Genomic DNA, 27,512 nt, shown 5'->3' on the forward strand with positions numbered 1-27,512 from the left:
AAGAGCACAGCAATTCATTCAGTAAACTATAGCTTCTAGTGTGTCCTTTATAATGTCTTGACAAAATTTAGGCAGCTCTGCTATATAAACAATCCTTTTACTAGAATGAGGAATAAAAGTTAAATTACACCTTAATTAAATCCTCAACTCAAACACCTCAACTTCTTTGGAATTATCTATTTGTTTCTTAGCATTCTGCATCCAAAGTTAATTCTTTTATAGAAGTAATAAAAAGGAATCATATATTCTTGACTATAAAGTCTAGATAAATCTAAGAGTGTCCTTCTAAAGCTCCTACTCTAACCTTGATAGCAACAACGAACCAAAGAATTTCATGGAACATTTAAACTACCAGAGAACAAACAGAAGACAGAGATGATATACACCAGAGCACTCTGTAAGCTGTAGAGCATTATAAACATTTAGGTTATTAAATTATATGAAACCTTTTAGACCATAGTTATACAATACACCTTTTTGAGGTGCTCCCAGTAATGATGATAAATATGGTAATGAGTAAAATGGGGTATATACTAGAGCAAGAACGAAATCAAAGCAAATTTATTGTGAACACAGGTAATTTATCAACCTTCTGATTTTTGCGAGTCAGTTAAAAAACTGGCTTATAGACATTGTGAATAAAGGTAAAAAATACAAAAACTCAGTATCTTCTTATATACATTGTTACTGAAATAAACTTTTTTTTTTTAAGTTAAATGAAAACATAATATTGGGCTCTTTAGTGAACTAGCCAAAGGTGAAATTGTGACTTGTGGGAGAAAATAGATATTAATAATGAAGAAAATGAGCAAAAGAAATTACTATCTATATCAAGTATCTATATCAAGTACTAAAATAGAAAAATAATAATTTACTGGGCTACACCTAATAAGACATATCAGAGAAACATATAGGTAAATGAAAACTATGGTTTTACAATAATCCTGAGACAGAAACAAAGCACTGTAAGCTTCATATTCCAGAAATGTATTTACATATTAAATGCTAAGAATAAGAACATTCAGCAAGGTGATGAAAAAACAACAAAAAAGTAAAGTCATTTAGAAATACGTAGTAGCAATACAGCTTTATAAATTACACTTCCTCTGTGGGTAAACATGTTTAAAGCAAATAGCATCATTTTTATGATGCAACAGGAAATTACTCAGTGACTACAATCACAATAATTTTAGACTCTAAGGAAAAAATACTGTAACTAAAGGAGATACTAGATTCTTATTTTCATATGACAATACTAAGATCCTTTTTAAAAATGAAAGCAAGAGAGAATCATATATTTTGACATATTTAACAGTTTGAAAATATAGAGGGCAATACTGATGACTAGGAAGCAACAAATGTTATTTCATTTTAACATAAAAGATAAGACCCAAGGAATCACGGGCCATTTATCTTAACTTTTGTGGCTGAAAAGCTACTAAGGCTGCTCTTATCAGAAGCAGCCTACAGTTTCATGGGGACCAGGGACTTAAATAAGATGGTTCAAGTGTTCAAACAAATCTGCAGTTTTACAAATTTCTCTGGTGTTTCTGAAGATGCAACTGCACACAATGAAAGACAAGAGGCTGCTATTATCTAGATTTCCATGACACATATTAAGAGATACCACAAAGATTCATTTAGCTGAATTATTCATGGAAAATAAACTAGGTAAAATAATTAATAAACTAAAATAATACAGATGGCTTGATATGAGACCTTTATCTTTTATTAAACTAATAGCAATGTAACTTCCACTGAAAAATGTCTCCTATAACATCAGTCTACAGAGATTAAAAAAAAAATATGAGGATATCTAATGATAATATTCCACTCTTCAAATGCTTAAATTTATTTATTTTTCCATCAGCTGTGGCTGCTTCTAAATTTTGATATATAAAAAATATATATAATTCAGATCTCTCACAAAAGCATAAGTTGTACATTTTAATTATAAAATATCTCAGAAAAATGTTTATGACTTTCATTTTAAGAGGTTAACCTAAGTGAATTAATTCTGGGAATGTGGTATAATTTTTTAGAAATTTGTTCTGAAGTTCTAATCATATTAAAACAACAAAGCTGAATACTGAGATGGTTAAAAGTTTTATTCAGTTTTGGAAACTAGTAATTGATTCACACTGAAAAGTAGCTATCAATCTTCAAAGCAAGAAACCTGATTCCATAGAATTCTAATTCCTGTTAACAAAAAAATTCATATCATATATATTTTACATTATTTTACTTCATGAATATCTGAGTATGTAAGGAACAGCTGCTTGCCATTACTGAACTAAGACATTCTGGTTGGCTGAAATTAATGATCTACTCCATCTGGTTTGAAACACAAGACAGTATTTCATAACTACTGTAAAGTTCAGTTAGGAAGATATCCATTTAGTTTTTAAAGTAAAGTATCAATTTTCCAAGATTCTAGTATCTATATCAAGTATAAAAATAATACAGTGTTTATGGGCAATTTGCACAAAACAAAGTTATGAAAACAGAGTGTGAATGAATATACAGCAGGGGGAAAAATAAGCCATTAATTCAGACATAATATCTTAATGCTTTTCATATCCAACCTGCTACAGATCTTAATTAGAAATCCTTTTCTTCCTCTCAACTAAATGAGTTAAATGAAGTAATATTAATATTGGCAACAGTGCAACACTTTGAAAGCCAGAATATGCAGAAACTTACCAATCTTTGTGCCAAACTCGTCCTTGGAAAAAGGCAGTATGGCAGAATCAACAGTTATAATATATGTATGATTTATGTAAAAATTAAATTTTACCCTGAAAACACTAGCAGAGTTAGAAGGATAAAACTATTGCTGTAAAGTGTCTGAATCTTCCCAACCAAGTACAGTTTACTAGTTTGAAATTAAAGCAAAACCATGGCAAAATGAAATACATTGGAAAACAAAACATAAATTAGTTAAGTTATACATTTAAATAAATCCCAAATAGAGAAAAATGAATATCATGTTTTCAAACAGAAGTCAGAAACCTTGAGGATGTCATTTTAAGTTATACATTCTAGAAAGTAATAAACTAAGAGTAATTGATTTTCCTGGGTACAACTTTTTTTATGGAGATCACATCAAAGACTAACTTGGAAAAAAAAATGGTGAGTTAATAGGTTTGCATGGTGTGTATGGATGGTAATTCTGAAATCATTTGCAGAAGTCCATTTATATACTACAAGAAGTACTTCCAAAGCTTGGGAATGAGCAAGGTTGGTCGACCAAAATCCCTATTGATAGCACACAAACTGTTTAATTTTGCTTTGGTTATCATCTTACCTGAGTTATAGAAAAGGTCAGGTCTTTCAAGAATATCCCCTTCATGGATGTATGGCTCAATTCGATCATCACCATACAAGTACTGCTCACTCTCATCCATCTGACGGCTCTCTACCATCTCTAGCCACTGTGAGTTATGCCAGCGAAACTTTTCACTCTGAATTTTCCTAGCCCATTCTTCATCATATTCCTATTGAAAACAAATAGTCAAGTATTATTATGTAAGCTTATAAAGGAACTACCTCGGCCTTCAGAGAATAGTACTAATTTGGAGGTTCTTTGTTTGGGTCAAAGGGAACATTAGAAATACCTGTTCAGAATTTAGGTAAGCAATCAGACTTCAACTCTCAAAGAAATTTGTGGCTATAATTACTTGCAGCACTAATGATAGGTGGTTAAGCATTAAAATGACATCTTTCACTACATCTCTTTTGAGATAAACACTTTTCAGTAGGAAAGAAAGGTATGTCTCCTAACTACTGAAATGGTTTACCAGGGAAAACAAATTTATTATATTAAATTATATATTAAATATTAAATTGAATTCTAAACAAATTCTAAAAGGATAAAATAACATTATCTTATTCATAATTACTTCTTTAAATGTCTATTTCCTCCTCCAATCATGAACTCCTGAGGAGCAAGATTGTGACTTCTTTACTGCTGTATCTCTAATACCTGTTCACAGAGAATGCCCTTGGTGAACATTTCTGAAGGACTTTTTGGCAAGTTACTGTTAGCTACAGCTGAACCTATCTAGCTGTCGACTTTTGCCACAGATTGTGGCTACTTCTGACTAGTGTAGTTCACTTAACAATTAATGGACAGTACCACTGATGGCATAGATTAAAAAAAAAAAAGATTTCAAGGTATTTCTTGTCATTCTAACTCTAGGATCCTAGTTTTAAATTCCTCTGTCACATCTGTAACATTTTTTAGTTATCTAGAAAGGAGTTGGAAAGGTGCCAGGCAATAGTACTGTCCTCCCATAGTCAAGATGATCATGGTAATTAACAGATGGATCAAATACACGTTTTAGTTAAATACTGAGCAATTTTCATTCAAAGCTGAGGCTCAAAGTAAAAAACTGTCATCACAGAAGGAATTTCTGGGATGTAAGAATAAGTCTAAAATTTTATAAGAATGTAACTTTATTATTATCTTGTTAAACTTTTACTTGTTAAATTTTAGAAGTTTCACATTATCGATAAATCTCTTAGCAGTATCAGCTGTCAGACTGTGTGTTCTATACTGTACATCTTTGAAACTATAATAGATGCCCCTTTTTGACTGAGGGGGAAGTAGAAAATTTTTTTGGCTATGATACTACTAATGGCAGTTTTCCTGCCAAATTATTAAGCTTTCTTTTTTTAATAGTTAAATATTAACATTCCTATTAGTTCTCAATCTATTTCCTGATATAATTATTTAAAATTTAATTGTATAAAAGATAGATTATAAACATTATTGCATTTTACTTTTTTTTTTTTTTTAAGATTTTATTTATTTATTTGACAGAGAAGGAGAGAGAGAGCACACAAGCAGAGGCAGAAGGAGAGGGAGAAGCAGACTCCCCACCGAGCAGGGAGCCTGATGCCGGACTCGATCCCAGGACCCTGGGATCATGATCTGAGCCGAAGGCAGACGCTTAACGACTGAGCCACCCAGGCGCCCTATTGCATTTTACTTTTAAAATAATAAACATTTACTAATCCAGCTGTTATAATTTCAATATTTAAATCATTGAGGTTTTTTTTTTTTTAAGATTTATTTATTTTAGAGAAAAAGAGAGCGCGTGCATGCCTGCGAGAGTGGGGAGAGGGGCAGAGGGAGAGAATTTTCAAGCAGACTCCCCCCTCAGCACTTGGAGTCAAAGGCGGGGCTCAACCTCAGGACCCACGAGATCACCACCTGAGCTAAAACCAAGAGTTGGACACTTAACTGACTGAGCCAGCCTGGTGCCCCAAAAGAGTTTTTTTTTACTCCAAGTTACATCTACAATTTTAACCTATATTTGAAATTGACAATTTAGATATAAACAATAAATGCTAAAACCAAATCCCATCTTGTTGGTACGCTTACAGTGAACAGATATGATGATAATTTACATAATCATCCATTTACTGATTACACATAAGTTGTTCTGATAAAATGAGATAATACATATAAAGCATTTAGAAAACCCATATTGAAAACACTTAATGTTAGCCATTACTGTTAATTAACTGACGTGACAGCTCTCTGAATTAAGCACTATAATTATTGTCATGTTATAAATGAGAAAACGAGGCCCGGAACACTGAATTAACTTAAGTGCACACAGCTAGCTGTGGCTATCACAGCATTGTAAACCTTGGGCTAGCAATGTGGAAAAGGTAATTAAACACAGGACAAATGAATATTTGTCAGGGTCACTGCAGAATGGATTCTTTAGTAATGAGAATATAATAAATGAACTCCAAGGTCACCTTTCAGCTCTAAGGTTCTACGAATGTGTTGAATTGTTGACCAAGCAGTGATTTGAGAGGAAGTAGCTTCTGGTCTGGTAAGTTTATTTTACAACACATGGTATTCTCAATCATGTTCGGTCTGACCTGGCTGCACATGGGAGGGTGTAAGGGAAAGAGAGAATTAAAAAGATAATAGCACAGAGATGTTGTTACAAGTAGTTTCATTGGCTACAGATCTGAATGGTTCACTTTGGGTTTCCAAAACTAGATGTAAGACTAAGTGGTGCTAATTATGCAATATGAGCACTGTGATTAGTTTTAAAATAATTTTGCCCAAATGCTAAATATAATTTTGAACCTCTTTAAAATGCATGACTTCGCAAGTATACTTTTTGGTTCTCTATGTGGCACAGTGTATGTGTTAGCTGCAAAGTTGGCTACACAAATGTATTACTGTCATATTAGAAGTGGCTAGATAATTTAAGAAGAATTAATCATATACACTTAGAGAAAAAAGGATGAACTTATCCGTTAAGATAAAAAAAATAATGCATACACAAAAAGTAAATGGTATTTGGGACAAGAAATTCTCCATACTAATTGGCTTTTTTCCTTAAAGATAAGTTAGTTACAGGTCACCAATATATGCCTTATAATATGCCTTATAATATCCAGAATATGCTTATAATACCAGAAATCCTATTAAATCTACATTAAATACTGGAACTAATTTGATAGGTATTGTTTCTTTTGTGAATACTAGCTTGTTTCACTTGGCAAGAGGTATGAAACAAACTTTTTATTTTGGTAGACAAATTTTAAATCTGATTATCTGAATGAAGCAGTATTCAAGAAAGATGACAGAAAAACATATGACTTGATTGTTTTATTATCATTTAGGTTCAAGCATATGGATTCCTAGTGTAAGAACAGAAGATAAAACCCAGTCAAGTGCTCAAAACATAGAAAAGATGGGGTTTGCTATTCCACTGAGAGTAAAACTTGCTTCTTACTAATATTTGTGAAATGTTACAGAAATAGGTATAATTTTAAAAGTAAATCGGGGTGCCTGGGTGGCTCAGTCAGTTAAGCATCCGACTCTTCCTTTCAGTTCAGGTCATAGTCCAGGGTTGTGAGATCAAGCTCCCGTGTCTGGCTCATGCTCAGCACAGAATCTGCTTGGGATTCTCCACCTTCTCTGCTCACACTAGCACACACTCAAGTGCTCTCTCTCTTCTAATAAATAAATAAATAAAATCTCAAAAGCATTAAAAAAATCTTTAAATCACATATCCATAAAATCTATTTAGCCTAGTGAGTAATGCTCTGCACAAAGAAAAAAAAATCATGCTTATTCTGGGCATTACTATCTTACATGCTTCTCATAAGATTTTACTATTCTAATAATAAAAATACAGTAATAAATGTAGAAATGTGTAACAAAGATGCTATTTTCTTCAATCTTAAACTTTCTTATACCCTTCAAGCTTACAGCAATGTTCTTATTGATGAACGTACACATACAAGGCTTAGATTTTAAAAAGAGACCATCTATCCACAGACTATCTAACCATTTGACAGAAGTCCAAACACACAAACCAAAAAATCCATGAGCATCCATGGCTAACTTTTGACACTAAAGCTTGATTTATTAGTGTCTTGGGGAAGCTGATTTTCCAAGGCAGTGAGTTAGCACAGACCTATCACTAAATGTAATTAGACTACCTTTATGCAATCTGAATTCCTTTAAAGTTTTTACCATTTTTTTTGGATCAGTTTATAACTGAATAAATTCATAGAACCAAGGCATATCTTAACATTACAAGGCCAAAAAGTATAGTAGCAATGATGCAGACTGTACTGCCCCCCTTTTTTTTTTAAGATTTTATTTATTTATTTGACAGAGAGAGAGAGAGAGGGTGAGAGCAGAAGCACAAGCAGGGGGAGTGGGTGAGGGAGAAGCAGGCTTCCTGCCAAGCAGGGAGCCCGATATGGGGCTCGATCCCAGGACCCTGGGATCATGACCTGAGCCCAAGGCAGATGTTTAATGACTGAGCCACCCAGGCATCCCTGTACTGCCCTTTTAAAAAAATAATTTTATTCTAATTTTTAAGTATTTTTGTACTATAAAACTATAGGTTTAATATTCTATGACTAACGTAATGATTAATGTGTGCATTACTATTTACAGGATCACAATGAAAACACTATGGCTGCCTGCTTAGCTCTTCAGAAAACAACAACAGTTTCTCCTTCAGGAAATAGTAGAAAAAATATGTTACTCTTCACCAAGCTGCGTAATCATGTAGGATATAGAAAATTATGTTTTGCAGATGATCCAAAGATTACAGATTCCTACTATAGTGAATCCACAACAATGACAAGAGGAGTTTTCATGAGAGGTAATCTTAAGATTTAGTAAGTATGTGTGGCTTGTTGTTATAGATCATAGCAAAGAAAATGGCAAAAAAACCTTGACCAACCAGTATTATGGCCTTAAAGTCTCAAGCAGTTATAACAAGACTTTTTGAAAATATTTATAACTGTAAAACTATTTCATTATTGAAAGCTAAAAACTGTAGAGAAAATACCCATACCATTACCTAGCTAGACTCATAATAAATACTGTATATATCCTATCGATTTTCAACGACTTTCTTAATTCCAATAGTAATTGCTAACTTTAGGAAATATTTTAAAATATGTATTTTTAAGATTTAGAACCTAAGTATGAAACATTATTAATATATTGTACTTGTGCCATAAAAATTTCCTCTAGGTTGTGATAATACAGCTTCAGGTATTTGAATGTTTACCAAATATAGCATTTTGGAATGAAGTATGTTATGAGGAACACAATATTGGTTTAAATAATTGACTTCTCCTTTTCCTTTGTAGTAAACATTAGTGAAAATCAAATGAGATAGTACTGTTTAACTATGCAATGCTGGCTTTTGATCTTTATGTTTCTGAAACACTGATTTTTATACTCCAGGTTTCTTGAATATGAAATATTTTAGCTTATGGCTGTTAAGAGTCTACTTAGTACTAAACTAATAGGCTGGGACAGTGGTCCCAAGAGTTTTAGATTTTGGGAAAGTTTGAAAAACAAATTTTGGGGACTGATGCTAAATGTAAATCAACTGCCACCTACTATTATTTGTCTAGAAAAGACTATTTTAAGACTAAAAATGTAAAAAAGACAATCTCAAAATGAAGATCTACTTTCCTAAAATCATGTTAACAACCTACTACATGTAACTCTTCCCCAGCCCTGCTCTCTATGCGTGCTCCTCTCCCGTGATCTCCTCCCACTTTATTTTTTTTCTTTCTCTTCCATTTTAGTGAAAACCAGTAAAAGCTTTATCATGCCTCAACTATCTTCTTTATCCACAATGAGTATAGTTTAGCAGCCATGGCAAAGGCAGTTTCTTTTGTGTCTCAGAGTCTGAATTTATAGGTATTAATGATATTATGGTAAGGTATAATTCAAAGAACATTGGATTAGGAGTTAGGAGGCCTGGGTTCTGTGTTTAGCTCTGATACTAATAGAAATAAGCAACCTTCTACAGTATTTTAATACCTTTTGGTCTCAGATTCTTCATTTCTAAAATGAAACAAATCTAAGATTTACTGAAGTTCTAACATGCTATAAATAAAAATCTATGATTAATACCATTATTTCATAAAGCTGTTGAAATAATTATCGCCCAAAACTGAAGAATACCTGCAGTCTAAGGAGTTTATTTTAAAAAATTAAATAGCAACTCTAAAAGAATATCCAGTGTCAAAAATTTAACAAAGTCAACATATATCAATTAAAATCTGTTCTCTCTAACCCTTCTCCCCCAAATCTCTCCTTCTCTCTTAAACACCCCTTCCCCCCATTGTCAGGAAATAGCTGGGAATTCAGGGATGTCATAGCTCAACCACAGCCAAGATATGTCATAAAAACTTATCAAGCCATTGTGGAAATACTCCAGGAATATAGTTGTTTTTTCTTCATTTTTGAAATGCTTCTTTTTACAACAAGGGTACCCTGATATCCTTGCTTTGAGACTCGAGTCTGTCTTGTATTTAAAGGTACACATGCTTTGTTTTTTATTTTCTCTTCTCAGCTCCTGACATGATCTTAAGCACTCAGTTTCTATAAAAACTAAAGTGTCATGAAAGACTTATGGTTTGATTTTAAATGGAATGTGCCATCCTTTTTGAAGTCCTACATCATTTTGTTTACTACTTAACCACAGAAACATTGTGAAGCCTTAACCAGCCTATTATCAGAGCCTGTTCACTATCAGGAGAACTCTTTGTAACTGGCTTCCGTCACACCTTGTATCTGATTAACACGCTATAGGATAACATAGAGCTACATAGATCTTCTTTGTGTTCTAACATAACTGATGGAAAACAGATTTTCCTTTCTCCTTTAATGTGACAGCCCCCTAATTGAGAATATAATATGGTTTATTTAATATACTTCTTCATATTAAATTAAAGCAGATCTAGAGTAATTTAGTTGCTCATTAAGGTTAAGGTAATAGCTGCTAAAAAGATGCCTTTTTATAGCTTAGAAAAACTTATCTGATGATATGTACAGGATAAGTAAATATAGATATACACATAATTGTGTTTACACATACATAACAGAATTGTTGACTTTTATGCACATACTACCTGTTTCTCAACAGTACTATCCCAAGTTTTGTCCTGTAGTCTTGACTATGACATTTTCCAAACAGACCTCAAATATAATTATCTCTTCAACCTCTGCTTAAAGTGCTGAGGAGGCTCATCTGTGCAATATCATTTCAAATCTCATGTTCAGTAGGGACACAAAGTTAAAGATAGAACTAAATGAAATTTATTTAAGTAAGAAATCTTGATTTTTATCTTTTGTACTATGCTTGGATTCTTTCAAATCCAACTATTGCCAATTAAAAAAACCAATAAAGCAACATGCATAAAACTAGCAAGGAATACATATACATATGATCACATTCATATCAAATATATATATACATATATATTCTATATTCTAACAAGCTAGAAGAATATCCTAAATTTCTGTCTTTCACGTTTACACAGTATCAAAATGAACTCCAGAAGAGGGCTAACCAAATTCATCTCTCTAAACCCAATTTGATTGTATAGAATTGAGAAAAATCTAATTTACAAGCCTGAGCAATCAAAATTGGTACCAAGACTATAAAACAAGCAAGAACCAACACCATCTGCTCTGGAAAGAACACCTCAGTAGTTTTCTGTCAACAACTCACCTAAAAGTCTCTGCTCTCTGCCTGTGCCCAACCTGTAAGCCAGTTAAAACTGACTGCCATCTACCATTTTACCCAATCCCCACCCATTCTCTGCTTTTGAAAGCCTGTCCCAAAATAATCTGAGTTCTAATGTTAACCCTAATCTAATCCTATGAAAGTTTCTCTATAACTTCCCTTTCTAAGATGTTATAAGACATCTTTTTAAAGTGCTTTCCCTTGCTGGTAAGATTAATTAACTTCTGTAGGACACAGGCTTGTCTGGTAATTTTTGTGGGGACCATACCAACTGATGTCTTAGAGGTTATAGTAAACCTACATTGGTTTATCTCATTCCAAAACACCAGTCGATTAAATATAATTTTGACTATCCAGGAATAAAGATAGCGCCTTGCTTTCCAAGTTTAAAATACTAAAACTAGTATTAATTCCAGGTTATTAAAATATACACAATCTGCCCATGATCATAATTAGATTTACTAAAAAAAAAAAAAAAAAAGGGCGGCCATTCAAAATCTGTGACACAAACCTGTGTTAGTATCAAATCACATGGCCTGTGCCTAGTTAGAAAGACAACAGACATCACTCTTTTACCAGAAAACCTAGGTATGTCCCTTTCCCCATAAATACCTTATAGATACAATGTGCCATTTGTACAGAACATCTACTGATAGGACCATAGAGCAGTACTGCTCCTGGATGGCAAGCTCAAGTCTAGATGACAGTATCCTGGTATTTTCTAAAGTCTAGAATGTAAACTTTACATTCTAGGGACTTTGTGTTGTTGAGTTTTGTATTCCCTGTGTCTTAGTGTTTTAACACAGTATGTCCTTAATAAAATAAATTAAATGTTTTACAACTCAGTAATGTCAGTGGAGGAATTTGTTTACCAACTGGGGAAGAATTTATGAGGTTATCAAATACTTCATGCAAAGTTGAAGAAATACTGAAGGATAAAAATCTAATTGGGTTTTTAGAAGCTCTCTATGATTAGAGGATTCTGTTCTTCCCTTCAGGATTCCCAAGGCTTGGAGGAGAAGAGACAACAATCAACTGCCATATATCCCCTTGGAAGACTAAGAACCTAGGCTCCTCTCTCCTTCTCTTGCCACTCCTCTCTGCATCTACTCCAATCACTGCCTCCCAGAGCTACATGTAAGGCCTAGTCAGACAGGTGACAACTTGCTGATGAGTCCATAGAGACCGCATCACCATATAATCCTCTAGGGTACAAAGAGTACTACTACCACACATCTGTTTCAAGTCACCAATTGAGAGCTTGGGCCCAGACACATTAAACAAATCATCACTAATGTAACATTTCCATAATTTGGGGGACAAGTTCTTTACTGCAGAAGGCATATTTCCCTAAGGCTTGCAAAGTATCTAAATGTTTCTTATTATTCCATGCTGTCTTGAATAAAAAAGAAGTTTGCTTTCTTAAATTGTCTTAAGCTACAAATATTCTCATTAGCTCTTTTTTTAAAAATTTATTATTATTATAGTACACAGTCATGCTGAGAATACTAGATATCAAAGTCCAGCGGTAAAAAGAATCTTAAGAGATCATCCACTCCCATTCTAGGCAGGTTTCTAACTATTTCAGAAAGTTGGATATTTAGTTATTACTAATGCTAACTGGACAGAGGCTTTACATTCTCCCTTGACAACTTATTTCTAGTGCTTCATCATCTTTGCTGTGTCTAATCAAAGTTTCTCCTGTTTCGAATTAAATCAATTTCCTCTTGTTTTACTCTTGAAAAAGATTCAGGACAAGCAAATAGCACCCTGAGTCATGATCAGTAATAGAGTCTGAGCTCAAAGAACCGGACTGACAGCTATGTCATGTCCCAAGTGAACCTGAGAAGCTGTCATTTTACTAATGCATTAAAGAGGCCCACTCCTCAAATTTCTCCCAAATAAGGAGGCCTAGCAAGGTAGGAGTATAACTCTGGTCTGAGGTTAGTGGATAAATTGAGTCCAAATTAAAATAAGTCACCGCAGATTCAGAACATGAGTAATTTAACAGATGAGGCACTTCTACACTGGAAAAGGCAGATTCCTGTTTACCACACTGTCCTAATCAAGGCCTTTCAGTTAATTACCCTATTTAGAATTGCTCTGACATGGAGTTTTAAAATGCCAAATTCAGCCACTTTGCAGAATAATTTTAAAGTAAACTGTAAATAGTAATATGTCTGGCCAAAATAATACTCCAAATAACTTTCCATAGTTAAATCCAAACAGTGAGCAGATTATCTTCTAATACCATTTAAAAAATTTAAATGATCAGAAAATAATGTAGATAATTAATTGTACCAAGGAAAGAAAATGTTGGTCCAGATATGTAATCAACATATGAAATTCCCAACAAGGTCTGAGTTTTGGTCTAATTTGAATAAAATTAGTTCTAGTGACCATCATGTGGTAGATGCTTCATATTTTCTCTAACCCTAACTAACAATAACTGTCTAATCCTCAGAAACATCATTGTATACTGAATCTTCAAAAAGTTATAAATTGTCTGAGACTATTCAGCAGGTGAGAGAACTAGAATCAGTTGTATTCTAGATGCAATACTCTGTTAGACCAACTTGCCATGTTATAGAAACCAAAAGTTGAATATAAGATCAAAAACCCTACCCAACTGAGAACCGGAGAAAAAGTTTTGGGAAGAAGCTGCTCCCAATGGTGCAGTTCCTTAACTATCAAGCTAAAACTGAACCAGGCCTTGACACTCATAAGTGTATAACAGCAGAAAGGTAGAGAACCATTCTTCCAGCAGAATGTGGGATGTTTCTAGCCCTTCTATCAGCTGTCCCTTTCCCCATAAATACCTTATAGATACAATGTGCCATTTGTTCAGAACATCTACTGATAGGACCATAGAGCAGTACTGCTCCTGGATGGCAAGCTCAAGTCTAGATGACAGTATCCTGGTATTTTCTAAAGTCTAGAATGTAAACTTTACATTCTAGGGACTTTGTGTTGTTGAGTTTTGTATTCCCTGTGTCTTAGTGTTTTAACACAGTATGTCCTTAATAAAATAAATTAAATGTTTTACAACCCATGTAAGAAACTTATCTATGAATATGACTCATGTCATGTAAGAAACTTATCTATGAATATGACTCAGTTGGGTAGCACAGCAGGACTTTTAAATCACGTAATTCAAACATGAATATCTTTAAATATTTTATTTAATAAGTTTATTATTTCTAAATATCTTGTCAGACTAAAGTTTTCCAATGCGTGAAATGAAACTCCAAAATTACTTGGCATCATATCAAGCACTTACTTTGTTAAGTCTCATGTGGAGAGTCATAGAGAGATTAGGTGAACCTTCAGATTCCTTGTTCAAATTTTTTTAATACTAAGTCAAGTGATCAGATAGCAGCTTAGGGAGCCATATATCACCAGTTTCATTTTGCTGATTATTCTTCTTTGAAGATCTTATCAACAAGGTTCTTCGTAAAAAATAATTATCTAAATAATTTTCTTTGTTTACACTTTAACTCTGATCAGGATTTATAAATTCCTTTAAGGATGGTAAGATCAACAAAGTAAAATGAAGATTAAAAATGCTCACTGGATTTAGAAAAATGAAGGCCAGGGTGACTTTAGTGAGAACCATATCAGTGCAATAATGGAGGCAGAAGCCAAAATTGGTATAGGTTGAAAGGAGGATGAGGGGAAATGAAGTGAAGGAAGTAATATGTAGACAAGTTTTTCAAAACACTGGTTCTAGAGAGAGAGAGAGAGAGGGCGCTAGGATGGCCATCTAGAAAAAATAGGTAGACACAGGGTGGGGAAAATTCCTGTTTAAGATGAGAGACTTTAGCTCAGAGTTTAAAAATAATTGGGAGTAAAATTTTTTTTATCTTATTTTATTCTAAATATTTTTATAATAAGACTGAGCTGGCATTTTGGAACTATCACTAATTTACGTTCTAAACCAAACATATCTAATATGTAAATCTAAACATTATTGCCTTTCATCTACCTTTTCTCAAACAAGAAGGTGATTTTAAAAGTATGCTAAAAGCTATCCATAACAAACTGACATCTTTTTTCCTTTCCTCATTGCTTAAGGTAAGATAATCACAAACAGAACTTTAAAAAGTTTTTTATTCTTATACTATATACTTTATACACAACACTGACATTAGTAATCTCCTAGAAAATAGTATATGAGGGGCACCTGGCTGGCTCAGTCAGATAAGTGTCCGACTCTTGATTTCAGCTCAGGTTGTGATCTCAGGGTCCTGGGATTGAGCCATGGGTTGGGCTCCACACTCAGCAGGGAGTCTGCTTGGGATTCTTTCCCCCTCTCCCTTTGCCCCTCCCCTCTAAAATAAATAAATAAATCTTAAAAAAAAAAAGAAAATAGCATATGAGCCATGAAATTATTCTCTAGGAGTAATAAATATTCTCTATTTATAAGCCCTGTGACCAGGGGCCTACATGTATGAAACATCTTACTGGAGTAAGAATTTAACATGTAAAATTTCCTTATTTTAATTTAGAGATCAAAGCCAAAATGCCAACATACTCATTTAGTTTTAAACCAGTAATGATAGGGGCACCTGGGTGGCTCAGTCGGTTGAGTGTCCGACTCTTGATTTCGGCTCAGGTTATGGTCTCAGGGTTGTGAGATAGAGCCCTGCATTGAGCTCCTCACTGGGCGTGGAGCCTGCTTAAGATTCTTGCTCTCTCTCTCCCCCTCTGTTTCTCCCCCACCGCACACATGTGCTCTCTCTCTAAGGAAAAAAAAAATGTTTAAACCAGTAATGATATACTCAGTCAAATCCAAAACGCAGATGATATCAAATAAGATCAATTTCTGAAATAAAATACAGGAAACTGACAAGAAGGTACCTGATAGTGATTGTCTGATTTCATAATGAAATCACTAGCACAAATGCCAACTTAGAGGATTTCTAATAAAGTTGTTAACTGATTTTTTAAAATGTTATTCTGATCCTTTAAAAAGCTTAAGTTAAACTTTGAAAACTACTGAATAGGCTATATTCAAGAAGCTTTTTAGGTGAGTCAAAATAAAAAGTATTAATCCAGTTCAAAGAAGGAAGCAAGCAAGTTTGTGCAGCAGTATATGCCATAAGTGAAAAAACATTTAAAGTAATCTAGTATATGGCATATCCCAGGTGCAAGGCCCAAATCTAGGCAGAAGACTGTGGTGGGCAGCATGAGCATGATTTCTGAAGAAAAGTGTGCACAGAGAACATGTTTCTAATCCAGGACTCAGATAACCCTTCTGATTATATTCCTTCAGTTATATGTCCTTTAAAAAGTTCTACAGAGGGCGCCTGGGTGGCTCAGTCAGTTAAGCATCTGCCTTCTGCTCAGGTCATGATCTCAGGGTCCTGGAATTGAGCCATGGGTCAGGCTCCCTGCTCAGTGGGGAGTCTGCTTCTCCCTCTCCCTCTGCTGCTTCCCCTGCTTGTGCTCTCTCTCTCTCAAATAGATAAATAAAATATTAAAAAAATAAAGAGTTCTACAGTCATGAATAACATTATTTTTGTATGTTTCATCATTCCATTCCAAAGCAACTTACAAAACAAGTATATGCATATGACAAAAATCAAAACACTGAAATAATAATTGACTTATTAAAAAAGTTTAATGGCCAAATTGTAAAACTGACTGTGTTGAGTTTTGGTAGGAATTCTCATCAAACCCCTGCTCCTATGCAATAATTTCTCTGCAAAACAGATGATTCTGAGATGACATGTAGACCAAAGCTAAAACTCTGAATATGTATAAAACCTTAAGGAGCCTAAACTTAAAAATTTGAAAGCCAAAGGTCTTAATGTTTAAAACATGAATTTAGTATCACTGTATTTTCAGAGATTTACCAAAATACAAGTTTGCATTTACATGAAATGCAAAGTTCTAAACAGATGTACAAAGTCTTCTTTTCTCCCAAATGAAGACTATTATTACATTTTGCATAAGAAGAAAAATTACTTACCGCTATAATATCCAATGTATTATCACAGACCTTTCGGATTTCATTATTTTTATCATGCATCAGATCTATGAGATATGCTGGAGCCTCTGAATAAAAGTGGTTAAAGATACAAACTGCATTTGAGATTGAGGCTATTCAAGCATATAAGAAAATCCCACATTTCTCTAAATTCAAATGCTGCCATGAAATCTAACTTCAAATTTTAAAATAGAATCATTAATAAAAGATGACCAGAAACATTTAATATTTCATTTGTTTAAAAGACAGGGATAACAGAAATAAAAAAGAAAAGAAAAACACTAAATAAAAATAGATAAAGGAAAATAAAGCCAGTAAATCTCAGAAAGTACAAGGCCCTATTTTTGAAAACATGAAAATCATGAAAATAACTGAAGAGGGAGCTCTAGAGTTGTATTGCTATAAAGCTTTCTTGATCATGCTGGCCCACCTAAAGGTTCAGGAAAATTAATTTCACACAAAAATTTTAACAGAAAAGAATCACAGTCATATCTTGTATATGGTTATTATGAGAAAAATAAGACATTTTCACATAAAAAATGGAAGCTATAACCTAATATTTCAAAAAGAAATAAAAGAATTTAAGAAAACAATAGAATATATGTAAAAGAACAATATAAATCAAAATTAAAAAACTCAAAGAAATAAAGTAATTCAGAAAAGAATTAAAAATAAAAGTGAAAATCATTTCAGATATAAAAAACTAAATTTATAGTAATATATAAGTAAACAAAAACAACAGATAAAACTCCAAGAGAAATGGAAGGTAAAAAGAAAGAAAATTTGTAAAATTTAAAAATAAATAAAAAGAGAAAATATTAGAAGATGACAAATATTGAAGAGAGGCAAAGAAGATCCAACATAATAGAAATTCCAAAGGAGACAACAAAAGCAATTAAACAGAACAAATAACTAAAAACTATAATTCAAGAGAACTTTCCTGAAATTGGGGGGGGGGGGGAAGAACTACATACTGAAAGATCACATTTGATACTTGGAAAAATCAAGCAAGGATGATGAATACCAAGTCAAATTCTAATAAAGTTACTTGGCTTTAAAAAAAACAAACATTCCTCTGGTCTTACTGGCAAAAAATCAAAGTCATTTATAAAGGAAAAAAAAGTAAATTGTCATCAGACTTTATGACAGATACCAATAATTAGCGGACTACAGACTTCACACTGGCATCAATTCAGGAAAGAAGACAATAGAAAAATACCTTTCAATTGCTGAGAAAAATAACTAGCAATCTAAAACTCCATATTCTGCTAAATTATTACTAAAGAAAAGATGCTAGCTATTTTCAGATAGAGATATATTTTATTATCCATAGATATTCACTTAGCAGTATAAGAGAATATAATTATGAAAGAAAATCAACTCACAGAAATAGAGAAATGGAATTCAAGAAAAAAAATAGTAAACAAGGGAATAGGTCAACACATTATAAATCTTAAATAAGCACTGGTTTTTAAAAGGCATAACTAAAACAATAATTCATTTTCAAATGTTATAAAAATGTTATAAAAATGAGGTGAAATAATTATACTAGATAGTAAATAACATGGAAGATGGAAGTGGAAACATTAGACTTAAAAGTGGAAGGATACAGTCCTTTAAAATTGGAGAGGATACATGTTGAAATTTGGGTTTAACTCCCAAAAGAAAAGAAATGGAATATATAAATAACAAATAAGTAGGGGAAAAGGGAAGAATAAAGAAAACTCAAATCAATCAAGAAACCTCAATGAATCTAAAAAAGGCAGTGAAGAAAAACTTATGATCTCTAATACAGTCGGTCTTGGTTAAACTTGTATTTGAAACAGAAGCCACAGGTTTCCACCAAGAAACTTTAGGACATGTGTACAAGCAAATGACATTCTTTATAGCACTGATTAAAATGCCGAAAAATTTTTTATCAAATTTCACAGCAAGTAGCAAAGACAGAGGTTAGCCCACATCTTCTACTCATCAGGGCTACTTACTATTTTTCTTGGGGGAAAAAAAGGATATATTTAAAATACAGAAAAAAAATACAGAATGATATATTCTCAGGGGGACTCTAAAAGGACCAAGTCAAATTTGGCTCATTTTCCCATTCTGCAATTTTTGAGGTTGTATGAAAATTAATTGTTACAATAGCACTGGTTCTCAATTTCAGATTCTCAGTTCCTATGAATTGTGCTGAGATCTATTTTAAATATTTCAAACTTCTTATTACTTAATATAAGTCTACACCAGCCATCTCAAACATCAGGTTTCTTTCATTCTGTTTAAAATGAAATAATGTTGGGACGCCTGGGTGGCTCAGTCAGTTAAGCGTCTGCCTTCGGCTCAGGTCATGATCCCAGGGTCCTGGGATCGAGTCCCACATCGGGCTCCTTGCTCAGCAAGGGGCCTGCTTCTCCCTCTGCCTGCCTCTGTCTCTCTGATAAATAAATAAAATCTTAAAAAAAAAAATTTAAAAATGAAATGTTGATCAAATTCTCTAAATTTAAAAAATGGGAAAAAAAGTTTATTGCTTAATAAATCTTTATTTAAAAATTTATCAGTCATAGCAAAAATCACAAAATGCTTAAAATTATGGTGAAATATTTTAATAATAATTTCTAATTATGTGACAAAAGACAAGACATATTTAAATGTCACTGACATCAACAAAAATCCTGGTTTTTGAACAACAAAACATTGGGCAAAAGCACTCTAGCAATCTTTATAATCTTAAGGCATGGATGAAAGCATCAGATCTAAGCACTATTCCTGGTGCTTTTGTAAAAATTTTAAATCAGCAGATTTTTTATGTCCCATTCCCTCCATTATCAACATATTATATTCTTCAGAATAACTAAAAAGTACTCACTTCAGCTCCAATGGCTTAACAAAAATCGAACTTGGGAGAAAATAAAGTTACACTGAGAAGGAAAATCAAATGGAAGTTGTCTTAATATTGTGACCTTGATAATAAGGTACTGAGAGTACATTTTAAACAGACAGACCAGGGTTGAGACGCTTATTCACTTATGCATACTTATTCACTATGTACTAGCACACACTATGTACTATAAATACTTCATTCTTCTTTAATCCTCAGAAAAAACCCAATGTGATGACATGTAAACAAAGGTTCTCTTTCAAAGAAGTTACCTAGGAAAGCTATGCTTTCTCTTTAATGTTTACTAACATGTGTTTCATGTTCAGAGATGCTCAACCCAGAAAAGCATATTAAAGTTTCCGAGAAGACCCTGTAGCAGGAAAGCCTGTTTAATTCAGTATATTCCCAACTCACTTATCAAAGAACCTTTTTTCATTAAGCAACTATTAATAATAAAAAAAAAAAGTTCCATGGAACACCACTGGGGAAAGTGAATTTATTCCAATGATGTTATTAACACTGCTGAAAAGAGTGTACTGGAATTTATTTTCCTGAGGGAGTCAGTTTATAAGCCACATTTTAAAAATATTACTTTGTGATAAAAGAAGATCTCTCTAATGTAGCTGTTAAGGCAAAACAGTATTTGCATATTGATAGCCCATATCAAAATTAATTATTTCTCAGTTAGACTTGTTATTCTTCAGACTTGACTCTTGGGAGACTTTATATGGCTCCAGAAATTAATCTTGTCCTCAAAAGCAAGGCAATTTCCTCCAAAGATGATACTTAAAGCATGTGTCATTGGCTTTGAATATAACACTGAAGGAGTTGCAAAATGTTTTGAGCGAGGACCCATATCATTAAAAAAAAAAAAAAAAGTCTCCCAAAGTATTAATTTTAAAAGGGTATTAACCTTTAGACACATGTGTTCATTGACCAAACAAGTACTAACCACATGCCAGGTACTATGTTAACTTTTGAGGATAGACAAAGATGAGGAAGACAAAGCTGGTCCTTAAGCTTGAAGAGCTCAAAATCTTTTGGTAAAAACAGGCATACAAATACACAATTTAAAGTTCTTTCTGGGAAGGAGGGAGGCTTAACTGCATTAGAAAGGCTTAACTGAGAAGATGGCTTATAAATCCGCCTTTCATGAGCTGAGATTATTAGGTTAAGAAAGAGACAAATGCATTTGAGGCTGCTAAGGCACACGAAGAGGCAATAGATGGGTCCTGTCTGATATGATGAAAAATTTTGGTGTGCTAAGAGAAAACTGTGTATTGTAGAGTTAAAGGGGGGAACTTTGGAAAAATAGATTAAGGTCAAGTTAAATTTAGATTTTTCACATGGGTAATGAAGAACTTTACGAGTGGAGTTCAAAAGTAAATTTTTTTTTTTTTGGTACACAAACAAGCAGATCACCATGATAAAACACACACACACACACATACACACACACACACACACACACACACATTCAGCTAAGACACCACTTCCACTGCCAGCATTTCATGACATCCCCAGATTTGGTTATATATCCTCTCCTATCCCAATGCACATACCTTCATGACATTAATACACTGAATTATAACTTTATATTTCTTATTTACTTGTCTATCTCTCCAATTAGACTATAAACTCCTTGAGTATAGGGACTGACTTTTTTATATATCTAGCACTTAACAGTATCTGTTAGATGATTAGAACTTGGCAGATGTTTGCATTATGAATGATTATATGTAGTAAAAGAGACAGCAGACACAAAACGTTCAGCTATGAGACCGGGTGGATGGTACTTTTGTTATCCACTATGAATATAGAAGGTAGACTGTTTTTCAGGAGAGGATATTGGTCTTATCGAGTATTCTTTTGAATGTAATGATGATAAACTATCACTGTCTCCGTTTGTTGGAAACAACTATAGGCACTTTAAGTCCATCAGTACTTAACAACAATCATATAAGGCAGGAGGTCTTCTTTTCATTTTAATATTATGGCCATTTTATAGATGAAAGATTTTATGCTCAAGGGAGGTTTGATAACTTATCCAAGGTCCTGCAGCTTTTAAGTGGCAAAAGGTAACTTAAAATTCGGACTATTTGATTATAATGCTCTTTAGATAGGTGGAAGACATCCAGATGGCAGTTAGCAACAAATGCCTAGGACTCAAGAAAGACATTTTGAAGATATTAAAAACTTAGTAGATAGTTGGTAGCTGATGTCATGGGAACAGATGTATTTTCCCATGTAGAGTGAATATGGTAAGATTGAAAGAGTACTAAGGAAAGTCCTAGAAACATCTGATATTTAAGTTAATAGAGAAGGAAGTTCTGATATAAGTTCTTAGGAATCACAGCCTGACAAGTTAATAGAATTGTTTGCAAGATTCTACCTATATACTGATTTGGGGTCAACAGCTTCCATGAAAAATATCTTGCCTTCTAAAATTATTTTGAAGCTTGATATTTTTACATTATTTGAACATATGCTACAAAAAAATATCTAAAGATGCATTTTTTTCTGAGTATGTGAAATGTCATTATCTATTGAAAACATTAAAAGGATACGTGTTTCCTTGATTATGACATCTCTTGTGGCTTGGTGGAAAACCATCTGGTAGAAGACGTAAATTATCTGACATACAAATTCATCATCTTCTTGTTGAGCTGAAAGGAAGCAGAACACTTCAAATGAAAGAATACTATAGTTATATATAAAACTGAAAAACATTGACTGGAATAGTCGAGAATTAGAAAACTAAAAGTGACAGGAGACAGGTAAAGGACAACCAGTTTACATTATTTATAATACGTGGGTGGCATATGCAATTTATATCTTTATTTAGGTATTTTTTCTAAATTCCATGATGATGATCAGTGAGGAAATTTATACATATTTTCAGAAGTTTTAGTAATTTTGGTTACAGTTCAACTAAATAGGTTAAATTACTTTGAAAAACAAAGATAAAAAATAAGATTTTGAAAAAGAGAAATTATATCAGCCCTGTGTTTAAACCAGACTAATTGAGACTGTCTTAAAAGATCAGGTTGTACTTAGGAAGAACGGAAGGACAAGACTGGTTTAAGAACACAGTAACAGTGCTTCTCTGTAATTCTCACTATATTTTGCCAACAGGTACAAAGAAATTATTAAATTAACTTCTATGTCCCTAATGTGAAATGGCAACACTAGTTTACTAACACTTGTTCGTTTTTGGTTTGGTCCATCATAAGAATTTCTAAAGCAATTCTAATTTGTGAAATAAATCTGGTTCTGTCAGTATAATATTAACTTTACATGAGAAAAACAGTTCTTAAAAAAAAATCACACCTTCTGAATTCTAAGTTTTTGGTAGAAAAACTACTATAAAGGTGTATTATTCTTGAATAATGTTAACAAAATTAAATTTTACTTATTGTCATGACATAATAAGTTATTACAGTTTTAATCAAATTGATTATAATAGTAAAAATAATGTTATATAATCACAAGGGTAATTAATAAATGTTTAATATCATACAGAGAATAGTTTAACAGAATAGCTGATGTCCACTGATTAATATGCAACAGCAAAAGCAAACACTTACAGAAATCTAATTTTTAGGTACTGGTTATGAAATTTGATTTATTAATAGTTTTTTTGTCAACTCTTGACAACAGTTCAATGGTATCTGTCAGACACAGATTTACGGGTCAACAGAGCATCTAACTAGTGGTGTAGAATAAATTGTGGGTCCCTTAAAGTCCAAAGGATTTCCTTTATCTACTTGCCAAGGTACCACTCTCCCAGACTACTTGGGCTAAAATTCCATTAATTACTCTCTTGGTATACAGGGTTCCCTCACTTAACCCCGAGTTTTAATCTTGAAAACCCATATATTTCTTTATTGTATTTTGTTATTGAAGTATAGTTGACATATGTTATATTCATTTCAGGTGTACAGCAGTGATTCGACAATTCTATGTATCACTCAATGCTCACCATGTAAGAGTAGTCACCACCCGTCAACATACGTTATTACAGTATTATTGACTATATTCCCAGAAATCCATGTATTTCTTAAAATGAGAAGTATACAGCTTCTGCTTATGATAACCTCATGGCACAGAACATTAAAACATAGTAAAACACTCTGAGCTGGCTCTGTCAGCTTGCTTTATATATATCTCAGCTCTCTCAATCATAATCAATGTGGAACAGCAATTCAGGAAGACGGGTCATTTGTTTCAACTTTCTCCAGCTCATCAGAAAATCCTCATTCTCACTCTGCCAACTACATTGTCTTCACTTACACCTCCCAACTATCTCTCTTTTAATTATTTCTAATCTGAAAACTCCTGGCTGTGAGAAGGGTGGACCAAAGTAAATATATATGTACTATATGTAGGAACACTTCATATATGGAGGTATTATCTCTAGATGACCTATTAAAATGTATTATGTTAAGGAATTTACAAATCAAATTTTTAAAAATTCAAAAGAGAGAGATGGGCAAAAGACTTAAATAGGTACTTAACTTTATTAGCCACAGCTAACTGGCCAATAAATACAAACAGGTACTCAATTATTAGTCATTAGGGAAATGCAAATTAAAACCGCCACTCTACAATTAAAGAGACCAATAATGTCCAGATACGGGGGTGATATAGAAGAACTGGAACTTTTGCACATTGCTGGTGGGACTGAAAATTGGCACACTACCTTGAAAAACATATTGGCATTATTTACTAAAGCCAAACATATGTGGACCCTATGACCCAACAATTCTAGTCCTAGGCATATGTATAATAGGAATGAATACATATATTTACCAAATGAAATGTTTAAGAATGTTCACAGGAACATTATTTATAATAGCCCTTCTCCTATCAAAAAAAAACAAAAAAACTTCTATTGTCTACCAATAGTAGAAAGGATAAATAGTAGTATATTTATATAGCAATGAGAAGAAACACACTTTTTAACAGAGATGAATCTCACATTATAATGTAAGGCAAAAAAAACTGGATTCTGTACAGTTCAAAGCCAAGCATAAGTAATCTATATGCAATAAAAGAAAGGATAGAAACCAATTTGGAGAGGGTGATAAGGATTGGGAGGTGACACAGGAGGGACTTTTAGGGTGATGGTGATGTTTCATTTCCTTATGTGAGTGGAAGTAACATGGCTGTGCTCATTTTGAAAAATCATTGAGCTATATGTTTGTATGTTTCTTTATGTATGCTATACTTCAAAAAAGTCTATTAAAATAATACAAAATGCACATATATTATACCTGTACAGGAAAGATTGAGATTAGAGTGTCTTTTTAGGCTTCCCATACTTTGCAAAATTTCTATATTAAAGCTCTAACCCCAAATGTGACTTTAATTTGGAGACAGGTCTATAAGGAAGTAATTAAGGTCAAATGAGGTCATAAGGGTGGAGTCCTGACCCCATAGGATTAGTATCCCTATAAGAAGAGATACCAGAGTGTTGAGCGTGTGTTTGTACTCTCTCGCTCGTGCTCTCTGCCCTGTGGGGTTGTGATGACACATCACGAAGGTGAGCTTCTGGAAGCCAGGAAGAAAGGCCTTAGGAGGAACCAAACTGGCTGGCACTTTGATCTTGGACTTTCCAGCCTCCAGAACTATGAGAAAAAAAATATATATACATATATTTTTTTTGTTTAGGCCACCCAGTCTTTTTGTTATGGCAGCCTAAGTACACTAACACAAGGTTCTAGAGAACTTGACGATAACAGAATAACATTAGATTCAGATAGATTTTGAATACAATGTGGAAAACAATGAATCCTGGCCCCTTAAAAACAACACAAAGGTGAGGGAAAAACTCTATCCAGGCCTCATTGTCCAATACTGTAACCATAGCCACTGTGGCTAATTAAATACAAAATACAGATTCTTAGTCCCAACAGCCACATGCATTGGGCGGCACAAATAGAGAAAATTTTCTTCATTACAGAAAGTTTAGAGGACAATAATGGACCTAGGAGGGAATAGGATGCTTTGAATGAGCTTCCAAATGAACCTTCCTGATTAGAACTCAAGATATTAAAAAAAGGGTTTGCACAAGATAGGAGATCTGATTCAATCAACACAAAGCTCAACAGAAAGAAGAAAAGATAGAATATTAGTATTTCATGATTGCAGACCTTTTATATTTAAAAGTATAAACTAATATCCTGTTTATATATTAACATAAAAATAAATTAAAATAAATTATAATTTACCATTTAGCAATTCGATGAGTGCAGGGATTATCCCAGATTTGGCTAGCAGTGCGGCACAAGAGTCATCCATAGACACGGTTCCGATCATTATGACCACTTCTAAGACAAGGTCATCTTCTGCAGCACCTAGTCAAGTCAAGACCATGGAAAATTTTCACTGCAATGTCCTGATCCAAATCCATTTATATTACCAAAACTTCAATGCACAGAAGAAATACTGTAAGCTACTAAATCAGTTCTTATGAATCTTACTTAATATACTTATAAATTTGTCCTCTTCCCCACATTTCTAAGCTCAGTGAAGACAGGTCATAGTGGTGGGGGAGGGCAGTAGAGAAGTGAAGATACATCTTTGAAAATATAAATGAATGACAATGTAAACACAGAAAACAGAAGACTCATCTGAATGGCTCAAAGAACTTTCTGTGTGCATGTGTATGCATATATAGAGAGATACGGTAATTTTAAAAAGACAGGATAAAAAAATAAGCAGGATAGGGAAGGGAAACTAATATTAAGAAAACATATTGTTAAGAAAAAGCATACATACATATAAGAGGAGACCTAGTGACCACCTTTCTGGGAAGAAGAAACCAGAACTGGAGCTGAAACTCAAGGTGTAGGAAGAACACATGTGGCCTAGTATAATACTGGTCACAAAAAACGGCTCAAGCAGCCTTATCCACAACAGAAAGAAATAACTTAATGATTATGCAAAAGGGAAATACTAAGCACAGACCTGGTTTTAGTTTATCCTTGAGGTACGGAACTAACTTGTACTCCTTAAGAACCAGTTCCCAGTCTAAGTCTGGAATGGTCAAATTTGCAAGAGTTCCTAAACATTCAATCACAAACTCCTCTTCCTCATCATTAGAGATCTGGGCTGCAAGGTCCCCAACATAATCCTAAATAAAAGAGAATTTTAATACAAATTTTAAAATATGATTTCTGCAGAAGAACCAATCTGATAATGTAAACCATAGGAAGAAAAAAAGAAGTATCAAACATGATTCTCGTTTTAATAATCTTAAACCAAATTGCTACAGGAGCCATTAGTTTAAAGTTATTTATTTATTTATTTATTTTTAGTAATCTCTACACCCAACATGGGGTTCAAACTCACAATCCTGAGATCAAGAGTTGCATGCTCTTCCAAATGAAGCCAGCCAGGTGCCCCAGAAGCCAATGGTTTAAAAGGCAAGAAAACTGGAGGGAGGATGGAAGGGTTTGGGGTAGGGATCATAAAACAAAAACAACTTTAAAACTTAGATTGGGATTTCTAGAAGCTAAACTTACAAGGAAGTTGGTAACAAAAGAAGCAACTTGGGTCATGAGTTAATACTTGATAAGAGCTCAGTAAGAGT

General features: G+C 33.4%; 1 protein-coding gene across 2 annotated transcripts in view; it reads right to left on the reverse strand.

Annotated features, from left to right (window-relative positions):
* Nucleotides 1-27,512, reverse strand: part of KIFAP3 (kinesin associated protein 3) — a 190,424-nt gene that overhangs the window by 32,217 nt on the left and 130,695 nt on the right. For both annotated transcript variants that reach the window (XM_032389464.1, XM_032389465.1), the window contains exons 14-18: nucleotides 26,888-27,053; nucleotides 26,149-26,274; nucleotides 22,483-22,581; nucleotides 17,026-17,111; nucleotides 3,308-3,497 (exon numbers count right to left, since the gene is read on the reverse strand). In XM_032389464.1, coding sequence (XP_032245355.1) covers nucleotides 3,308-3,497; nucleotides 17,026-17,111; nucleotides 22,483-22,581; nucleotides 26,149-26,274; nucleotides 26,888-27,053 — 667 coding nt within the window. The remainder of the gene's footprint in view (nucleotides 1-3,307; nucleotides 3,498-17,025; nucleotides 17,112-22,482; nucleotides 22,582-26,148; nucleotides 26,275-26,887; nucleotides 27,054-27,512) is intronic.

The sequence above is a fragment of the Phoca vitulina genome, unplaced genomic scaffold, assembly GCF_004348235.1.
Source record: "Phoca vitulina isolate PV1807 unplaced genomic scaffold, GSC_HSeal_1.0 scaffold54, whole genome shotgun sequence".
Classification (NCBI taxonomy): domain Eukaryota; kingdom Metazoa; phylum Chordata; class Mammalia; order Carnivora; family Phocidae; genus Phoca; species Phoca vitulina.